The sequence below is a fragment of the Halichoeres trimaculatus genome, unplaced genomic scaffold (assembly GCF_033239565.1).
Source record: "Halichoeres trimaculatus isolate MK-OKI-2021-1 unplaced genomic scaffold, fHalTri1.1 fHalTri1_scaffold_2, whole genome shotgun sequence".
In the NCBI taxonomy this organism is placed as follows: Eukaryota; Metazoa; Chordata; class Actinopteri; order Labriformes; family Labridae; genus Halichoeres; species Halichoeres trimaculatus.
In genome coordinates this window covers 28300063-28310723 of record NW_027437180.1, presented here as the reverse complement: position 1 = coordinate 28310723, position 10661 = coordinate 28300063, and the positions used below count along the sequence as shown (strand labels likewise).

General features: G+C 38.7%; 1 protein-coding gene across 1 annotated transcript; it reads right to left on the bottom strand.

Annotated features, from left to right (window-relative positions):
* Nucleotides 1-458: 458 nt before the first annotated feature.
* On the bottom strand, nt 459-10200 carry gucy1a1 (guanylate cyclase 1 soluble subunit alpha 1). The gene is made up of 8 exons (XM_074699009.1): nt 9632-10200; nt 9323-9390; nt 8420-8508; nt 7616-8328; nt 4313-4798; nt 3049-3192; nt 1992-2146; nt 459-1672 (listed from the first exon to the last, which is right to left on the bottom strand). The coding sequence occupies exons 1-8, from the start codon at nt 9869-9871 to the stop codon at nt 1504-1506; spliced, it is 2064 nt and encodes a 687-aa protein (XP_074555110.1). The 5' UTR covers nt 9872-10200; the 3' UTR covers nt 459-1503.
* Nucleotides 10201-10661: the final 461 nt, after the last annotated feature.

Sequence of the window (10661 nt, the reverse complement as noted above, 5' to 3'; positions counted from 1 at the left end):
GGTATTTTTATTCTTATAGCAGGTCAAGTGTTTAAAGCAGGTCTACCTTTGACAGAATTATTACATATGTGATTTTTACTGTGAAAACACACTAGTCTTTGTAAGGGAAAAAAATCATATGGATAAAGTCTTCATCAGTGTAATTTCAACTTTTGGATAATTAACTGCTGTAAAAGTTTATATTTCGGAAATGGTGTCATTTAAAATGCACTGAAGTCTAAGTACCTTTCAGTTTCTCTTATATACACATGTGCTTACTTTATGCTAGTATTTACTCCACTGCAGATTGTAAGACAATTTGTTTTCACAACCAAATATGACATTGGACATATCTTTATTATAAAATACTATATCCTTGCACTTACATCTATTGATGCCAATATTTATTGCACTTTGATTACATATCAGTAATGATTCAAATACATCATTATGAGCGGTAATATATAACATTCATTGGATTCTTGTTGTGCTGTATTCCTGTTTTATAGCAAAGGTGTGCATTGAAACTAATGTAATAAATATATTATAAACAAGTGTACAGTGGAAAAGTAAAAAATACATTTACATTACTTGTATTAGGAAAATGCAATCTTGGAATGCTTCATGTTTAACAAATGGAAGATTGACTTACATGTTATTACAAATATATATTGAGCTGAAACCACAAAACTCTGGAAGAATTTTTTCAACAAATTGAACTATATCCAAAGGAACAAAAAGCAGTAAAAAATAAACATATAATTACTTTTGGCATTTGTGATTCTGCCTGTACAGTATCCATAAGGCACCTTAATCTGCTCCACTTACATTATTCAGATGCGGAGCTGAATCTCAGCTCAAGAAGTGTGTTTGGTTACCTAAACCCTAAAGCTTTCATATGAACTTAACTTAAGCTTAAATTATTTATTTACCTCGGTTTTAATCTTGATTTCTCCTCTCATACCAACAGGCCAAGGTGCTTAAATAGGTACCTAGTCTGGGCAGGTGTGTATGAGCCAGTTATATATTTACAGAAAACAATCATAATTAAATTGACCACTCTATTTAGCAATATCACATTGAGGATCAACATCCAAAATGTTATTGTGTATTAAATCTACATTATGGAAGAAGATGATATATGTCAAATTCATTACGGCTTACGGACACTACGGAACAGTTTTAAAAATGGGCCACGTTTACATTTTTTTTAATATTGTAAAGCTTATAACTGTGCAAATGAAGAAAACAGTCTAAAAATTTGCCATTAACAGTATATAGACACTTTTGTTACATATGAGTTTTCTTTGATGGCTCATTCTGGAAGAAAAGCAAAGGAAGTGAGTTTCTGTCTCTGCTACATCTGCACAAATGGATTATTGTACAGAAAAGACACTCAAACTGACATCTCTGTAATCAAAAAGCTGCAAAAGTTTGACACAAAGAAGACATCATCAATACCTAAACAGCCAAAACCAAAGTACACAAGGTGTTGGCACTGTGTTCACTAGATACATTTATGTTTTAACATTTTTCAGGCTCTGCAAGGGCTTCACTTTTTTCAGTCGGTTCTGAAGTTGTGAAGGGCGCCTCTAAAAAGTAACAAACACCAGGGATGTCCTCTGGGAAGTTGGCCGGAAGCTCTTGTCTGCTCCTGGGAACAAAGACAAACTCTGGACGATCCTTCAGCAGTCTGGGACAAAGAGCACACAAATAAAACATGAAACTAAAAACAATGTGGCAAATTACTTGACACAAGAAGAAACACAGATCTCTTCTTAAAGTTGAGTTTCCTGTCGTGAGCACTTATTTCCCCTGCAGGAAACAAACAATATTATACAGGATTGGCTCATTAAAATCTGACAACTGTATATTCAAACTCTGACATCTACTTGTTCTCACCTGCACTAGCCGTTAACTTTTACAGTGAAGATAGAAAAGAAAAAATATATTTTTTTCAACTTGAATACATGAAAGACTACTTGATGGACTCAGATTTGGCGTTACTTCACCTGTGGGTTGTTGGGCTGATGTTGATTTTTCTTGGTTGGCTGCCAGATTCAAACTTGTTGGCCAGTGTGACATTGTTTCCGAAAAGGCAGTAGCGTGGCATCTTCACCCCAACTACACCAGCCAGGACTGAACCAGTGTGGAGGCCAATACGCATCTGTGATAGAATGTAGCATCCAAAACGATTCAATTTTCTTCTTGTTTTTTATTTTATTTACAGCTGAGAGTGCATGAAGAGCTTCCACTTAGCTTACTATCTGTGCAACCACATTTAAAGGGATAAATCTGATGATGCTACAAAGTTCTTACTTAATACAAATACTATTTAAGAGGCATAGATAATTCATTCTCTCTCCCAACAATCTAATATAAACCACAATCCTGCTGTTGTAATAACTAACTCCTGCACTACTTCCATGAGTAAAAGCAATACACAACACACTAAATCCATTGTGTGAAAAGGCAATGCAGTGAAAAAACAAACATATATTTGACATTGTGAGAAAAATGTCATTCATTTCAGTAACACTTAAAGTTATCACTTTGAGAAGTTGTGAGCAACTGCATTAGCATGTTTTCATAAAGTCATTCTGTCCTGTGTTGTTTTGTAGTGATCACAGCAGCTGCAGATACCATAAAAAGCTGTTAATCAGAAGCCAGATCTTGCAGTTTTTTGTTGGATACAGGTAACAATGTGGAACAAATATGAACAAATATTGCATTTTATATCTACTTTAACAGCCAATACATTTTGATACCAAGTGGAATACCTTACTTTATGTATAAAGTTGAAATTGTAAGCCAAAGCATTAAAGATGGTTATTAGCATGATGTGTTCAATGGTTAAAAGTATGGTTGTCTACAGATAATTTCGAACAGCCTAATATGGATTTACTTTATTAGCAGCAAAGATTCAGTCAGAGAAGGGGTCACAGCTCTTTAAATAGAAGGCTCATATTTTTAAATGAAGGCATTAGGAGAGTGTATGAGAAAACTCCCATGAGCATTACATCATCAGGCAGAAGAATGAAAAACCACACAGCAGTACTTGACCCTCACCTGTATTTGCTCTCCTGTTGGGGTCATAACATCGTCTGATACTTCCATCATCTTTAAGGCCATGAGTGCAATCTGGACAGCGTGCATCTCACTCTCCTTGTGCAAACCTCCAGCGACACAATAGGCATCACCAATCGTCTCCACCTGAACACAGAGGATGATTACTGAAATGATTTCCAACCTGAGTCAGAAAAAGTATTTCAAAAGCTGTTTGCTCCTGCTCGAAGTCAAGGACCTCCTTATCAGTGAGTCTATGCAAGATGAATTTTTGCACTTTATTAAAGCCATCAAGACAATAACCCTTGAGTTAAAATTACAGATGTGAAGAGGATATCCATCTGAGTTCCTTTACAAGTCGACGTGCTCTTCATCTTAAAGAAGAAGACAAAGGGCAGAAAACCCAGGAGTAATAAAACTTCAATTGTAATAGTGCTTGATCCCTGGTAAGAAAAAGTTCAAAAGTGTCTAGTCTCCTTTTCTGGTTCTTGTAAATCTGGACCAGAGAGCACTCAGCGGCTGTATGGCAGCGACAAAGTGAAACTATTTTTAGGCCCTTATGCATGTGGAGTGGAAACAGGGTCCTGAAGGAACCTCTGACTTCCTCGCGTTTTACGAGGTATTCATCAAACATGCTGCTCTTTCTGTTATGTTTCCTTGACACTTTGATTACATGATCCAACCTCCCTGTAGATTAGCAGCCTTTGGCAGACACCAGGGTTGTCACTTGAGCTTTGGCCATTGTCTGTGAAATCCACTGAGGAATCTTGTATTGTTTTCATGGAACTTAAAAACGTAAAGGAAAAGAATAAAATGTATTTGGCATCATACCCTTTAAGCTGTAAAAAGTAAATTGATGGTAGTTTTTTATTCTTAACATTTTTCTATTTGCTCACCGGTGTTTTCAATGTCTACGTTTACTTTCTGCGAATACTGTGTAAACCAAAAGGGTGATAAAAGTATTTTTTTAGTTTGCCACAGGACACAGCTGGATCACCGATGAGGACATCACTTTTGATGCATCTTATAAACTAAATGTATTTCTGGCTGTTTTGTTAATGTTTTCCAGATTTGTCAACATCATCGGTGAGATTTGTGGAGAGGTTGTGGGATGAATAACAGCATTGACATAGTTTTAGTGCCCACCTGCTGATAGTTCTATTTTCATATTTTTTTTGCAAAACTCATTACGGGTACATTTGAAAGTTTTCTGGTTATGCTGAATATGTCTGATTTTGGAATATCTTAAATCATTCATTTAGCCCACCTTGTAAACATCCAGCTCTCCACAGTGGTGGTCAAACCGGGTGTACAGCTCATTTAGCATGGTGATCACTTGCATCGGGGTGCAACGTGAGCACACAGATGTAAAACCTACAATATCAGAGAAGAGCATTGTGACTCGGTCAAACTTCTTGGCCTGCACAGTTTGCCCCTGCCACAACTGCTGCGCCACAGTGCCAGGGAAGATGGAGAAGAGGAGGTCCACAGTCTTCTTCTTCTCCTCCTCCAGAGCTTGGTGAGCATGCTCCAGTGCTGCCTTGGCCTTCCCCAGACGTTTCTTCAATCCATCCTGTGCTTTGGCCTGTTCACCAACCAGCACAACATCCCGCAAGGCGTTATGAATGGGAATGTCCGACAGATAGAGGCCACGACCTGTCAACTCCTCCAGCTTGTCCACACACGGTGAGCCCAGAAACAAGATGGCGTTTGACTCGGGCACGTAGATCATCTGACCTTTGAGGTCCATGTGCTGGAAGAAATAATGGATGAAAAGAATATTAACTTTCCACAAAGTATACCCATAAAGTAGGTAAAGGGCCTCATTGTTCTTGTATTCAAAAAAATTCTCTCTGTGAGCTGAATTGGCTCCATTCTGAAGCACACATTTTCTATTGCTTATTTTACCAGTAGATTTCCCATGAACTAATGTGGAAAAATAATGTTTATCTTTAAGTGTCATCAGTGAATTTAGATATAAATATGCAATGTATCCATGTACAAACTTTCACACGGCATATATATACATTTACACATTTGACATGAAGAAAGGCAAACTTGTCATTTGTGTGATATTTATTTGAGTGCAGCTGTTCAGAGCCGTCTGTCAGCAAAAACAGTAAACACAAAAAAAGGGTTTGTTGATGTTCCAGAGGAACAGGAATGCTTAAAACAAACAAACAAAACTTCATCAAACTATACACAGTTTTCACTTACCACAATCCAAAGATAGCTGCAACTATTTTAAATGTAAAGAAACACATAGTTCCCAGAAGACGTCTTCAGAAGTGTCACCACAAGGATCATTTTTCGTTCAAATGGGTTTATGACTGGTTATCATTTAATCTGTTGGAGCCAGATGCCTCTTATGAGATTGGATTTTGACTTTTTACATTGCTATCATCAGCTCGTAACTGAGATGGGTAAAATCATGCTACATAATATACGCTGGACATCATCTTTAGTGTAGAGAGTCATTTTAAATCTTGACATCTCTAAATTATTGAATTACACTTACACACATCTAAAAAGTCACAGCTGTCAAAATTGAATATTTGTTTCTCTGATTTTGCCAGTTTTAGCCTTTGGTTACAGAGAGAGACTGATTTTCTTATTATATCTAAGTATATTTCAGAAAATGCAGTAATGTGTCCCCATATTCTCAAGGACCAAAAAGTGTGTGGTTTACAAATGGCAGTATCAACCTGAATATCAAGTGTGTGCTTTCTATGAATTCATATCAAGCTGTATATTAGGTATATATACTCACAAAGTGCATGGAAAACTATTCAATGTGAGGGACATTAAAGAAAATAAAATTTGTTTTCCTGTATCATGTTAATAACCTAAACACTGAGTAGAGATAAAAGTGTAATTTTTCATTTCACAAAAAATGTTAGGTTGATTTAAAGTCAGCTATTTCCCAAGATATGCCTGTGTTAGATTACAGAGCCTCAACTTGGAGAAATACTCTAAGTTTTGCTTCGACGTATGTCATCAAAGTGTTTATGAGAGATAACACACGAGTAACCAAAAACCTGCTCTTTGTCATGCTATCACTGTTAATACAAAATGTAATGATAAAATATTAAAAGAAAGGGGCTTAAAAGAACCATGATATATTTTTTTCTATTTATATGATATTCATATGGATATGAACAAGTTCTTCTTGCTGTGCTCCACGAATGTTTACAAAAAAGATTTCTGTACATTTTCCGGAAGCTTAGAGAATCACCGGAGCAATGACAAGCAGTAGTTTTCTCCTCTATGTGTTGTCCTGCCTGAGTAAAGGCATCAAAGGCCAAAATTAAACTTTAAACAAAGTGATGATCAAACTCCCTCATTAGACCAGAACCATTTTCTGCTTTACAGCAAGTCTTCAACACACAAGTGTCTCAAGATTTTAAAAGCTAACACTACACTGATATCATAAGGTGCTTTTCCATCACAGGAACTTTCTGCAGGAACTAGGGTCTAAATTAAGTTTTGGGGTAATTAATTTACCCTTTGAACCAGCCATGCATGGGTAGTGGTACTTTTAAGATACCCAGGAACTATTAGGTGCAGGGCCTACAAAATGAACTTTTCTCATTGGTAGAGTGCTCAGTGTTTTTATTTTACTCTCAGTTAACAATAAAATGACCACCAGCAGTATTCCATTTTTGAGAGTGACCCTTTGAACTGGCACCTCTTAGACAATTGTTTTGAATCCTCTGGAATGCACTCTGGTGTAGTTTTTTTTATTTATATGAATATGTAAAGTGTTTCTCATTCAATAAATATTTAATGATAATCTGAAGATCTTCAAGAAGAATGGCACCTGCTGAAACGCTTGAGTCAACAGGCTGGCTCTTTAAGCTGATACACTGCTGTCTGAATGGTTTTGATAGTAAGATAGTAGATTTGTTGATTTACATGACATGCATGTCATGTAAACCAGTGATTATCAAAACAGCAGAAAAGTTTCATGATTATACGAAATAACAAGGCCACACAGATACGGTTAGATTTGCATCAGTTGTTTAGTTTTTCAAATCAAAACCCACTGGAATAATGAATAAATGTAAAAAAATAAAAATCACACACTCAGGGATGGCATGGGTATGCAATAGGGCTACACTCCTGCATTGTCTTCTCCCATCAACTTTTCTTGCCTGTCTTAACTCCTCAGTGTGTGCTTTAACTATAAAACTATTGGTGGTGTAGTAAATACAAGCATCTCTGCGTGAATGTCAGTAGTCATTACACCAAGGCCATGTTTACTCATAGTTTTTTTTTCCTGTTGTGGTGACCGATTGCTGTGCACCCTCTCATAAATAGCACAAGCATGGCTGTGCCTTTGATGGATAAAATGGTTTGACATTTGCTTCTGATCTCCACTGGGGGTATAATGTTGATCCCTTCTTCAGGCCAAGTGCACAAGTAGTGCACAACTAACAAGCTACAATGCTTATAAATTCCCTGATCTTTATTTTTCAATCTGGTGAGAGACTGCAAGAACTTTCCCTGCTCATTAGGTTGTGACATCACTACTTTAGTTTAATAAGGCCTAGCAGATATGGGGACCTACCTTCCCTGTGTTGTCTGTTGAGGAGCATCCATGCTTGATCCGGATGATGAACTGTGTATTGAGCATGGTCAGGATACCTTGAAAGGTACATTTGATCTGGGGGGAAATTATGGTGAAGTGTTCTTGGAAGGTGGCAGACCGTCTCAGGCCTTCCTTCCTGCTCAGTCTTTTCCTAAGCCCATGTCCTATTTGAACCAGAACTAGGTCTGGGTCCAAGATCAGGTGGAAGGGGAAAATGGTGGAGAACAGAGAGGTAGGAAGGTGCCCCGCTGAGGTTGCCCGCAGAGGACTGGGACTCAGGTTTTTAACATCCTTGACCACAACTGTGTACAGAAGACTGGGCTGTGGGCTGGACTGCAGGATGCTGTCTTTAGTGGCGGGGGGTTCCATCAACACATCCACAGTGGTGTGATAGAGGAGGCGGGCAGCGGCTTTGATGACACCGGGGAAAAAGAGCTCAGTGGTTGGTTGGGGGTTGAAGAAATAGACAGTAAGCAGACCTAGATCCTTATCCAAGCACAAGACTGAAGGTTCGTTTACACAATGCTCTCTGTCCAGGTTCGGCATGCTGCTCTGTTTCAACAAGACATTGAAGCTGTTGAGGAAGTCGTGAAGAGCGCCCCCCACCACCCTTAAAATGTGTCCATCTTCCTCATAGCACATGTTGAAGAGCTCCTCACCAAGAGTGACTTTCACAGCTTCCATCTGGATTTCTGTTGAGTGCATAGAAAAGAAAACTGAAGCCCACAATAACCAATAAACAAAATTAATAGATCAGGACTTCTGCTTCAGATCTGATGTTACCTCTTTTGGTTGAGTACGCAGTCATCATTTCAACTAAATGACCTGGGTCATCTCTGCAATTTGTACAATCTGTGCAGCAAATCAGTTGACTGCAAAAACAACAGACATCAGGGTCAGACACAACAAGCAAATGCTAAGTGAACCACGACACTTCTAAGACTACAATTCTGATTTAATCAACTGTTTCTTCCTGAAGAAAAGAGAAGCAATGTCTGAGCCATGATCTCACAGAAACTCTTTCAGTACAATTTTCTATGTTTACTAACTATCAGCCACTAAAACATGCAGTTTAAGCTCATAGAAGATCAATAAAAAAGCTGCAAATCCCCACATTTAAAAGTCTGCAATGAGTGAATGTAACTGGATTGATGAACTTAAGGTGCACAAACAGTACTGATGATTAAAAAGTACATGGTGTCAAGCATCTTGTACTGTAAATCCATATGTTTCTTCTGAAAAAAAGGTTACTTTTTTTCATCCCATCTACCATACACTGATCACGCCATGCAATCTTTAAGCTACTTCAGGCTAGAGGGACTTGTAAAAGTATGGATAATGTTTCATTATCTTGCATGACATATTTGAAGGTAATGTGTTTTTCAGCAGATTTGGGAGGCTTTCTCTCTCTGCTCTTGTCTCCATAGCAGCCTGAGTCTGCCTCACACCTTCTTGTAATCACCAGGATTTTCTATAAGGTAGTGAGGGTAGTGCAAGGTCATTTTTGAAAGGGATTTTGAGGCTAAAACAAAATCAAATTAGGCTATAATGTCTGTGCAACATTCGTATGAGGAATACACAAAGCCACAGGGGCCCATGATTTACAACAGCAGCAGTAAAATTTGTAGAGCTATTTGTTTATTCATGTCTTGGTTGGAGCTGTTTTTAAAGAACATACGTTTTTACCTTTCAGAGTCCCTGCTGAGATCTGACAGTCTCATCATTCGTTGGAGGGCAGTATGCAGCCTCTGAAACTGTATGATAAAGTGTTCAGATAAAGGTCACTGTCTGCCAAGACTTCAGAGCACCTTCAATTACAGGAGCGCCCACAAATGCAACAAAAAGCAGGATTACTACATGTATATGTCAAGTGAGAAAAGAGGCACGTTATCTGTCTAGGACAAGCATGACACAGATCCAGCTGCAGATACAAATCTATGCTGAAAACTGTAGTAGATGCGTGAGGTGAATACTAATAACTGTATTCTAAGTTACCTCTGGACATGCCAATTTTCGGATGCTGTCACCAAGAGTGTGCAGGTTAACTTTGGCTCTACTGGTCTTCTGTTGATAAAGCTCCTCGCCTGTTTTTCCATGCACGTCCTTAGAAATAGGCTGTAAATCCGCGGCGTCCGTTGAGCGCTCCTCAAAGTCTCCGAGCTGATTATTTTGGGCGCCGCTGGAGAACGGGCACTCTCCTGCTATCTTCAGCTCCTTCAGCTTCGCGCAAAACATCTTTTCCCCCGCTGTTAACAATCTCTCTGCTCTTCTGTCTCTCTTATCTGCGCTCGGAGGAGGGGGCAGAGAGTGTTGGTCGAGCAGCTGCTGCGGTCTCCGGGAGATATTCCATCATCTGGTGCTCTGCTCATCCAGAGTGCCTTCCTCCTCCGGCTCGACGCGCTGATTCAAATGATGAGCACCAAAAGCTGAGAGCACACATACAATATTCATTGAAAGCTGCACGCGCAAACGATGGCAGGGAACTATCAGTGCCAAAAGCCAATGAGAAAGTGAAGAAAAAAAAGAGCAGTAGGCCAATCCATGCGCAAGTGAGGGCTGGTGCAGCTCAACAACCTATCAGCAAGGAGAAATTATTTCCAGCCGACTCCTCGCATGCAATGCACTTTTTTTTCAAATTTAGAACTGCATTTGGACTGGGCCCATTGTGTAAAATTACATCAGCACAAATAAATGACACTGATTTTCCTACATATGTTCCCACATGTCCACATGGGAACTCAAGTGTATGTGCTTCAGTTGCTCAAAGGTGTGTTGTTATCTTGGAGGTAAAAATGTCTCCCTCTCACTATTCCATCAGAATAAAAGGCTTTATGTATTCATTTTTCACAATACCAAAATTGTCACAATATCTCTGTTGCATTACCATAATGACCTGTACTCAAGTCTAATGTAGAGATTATAAATGACAATGTTTCCTCACCAGCTGACAGACAGTATAACCTCCCAGTCCATGAGCTAAAACTACAAAGGATGCAGCACCTGCTGGTTAAATTGATAAGTTAAA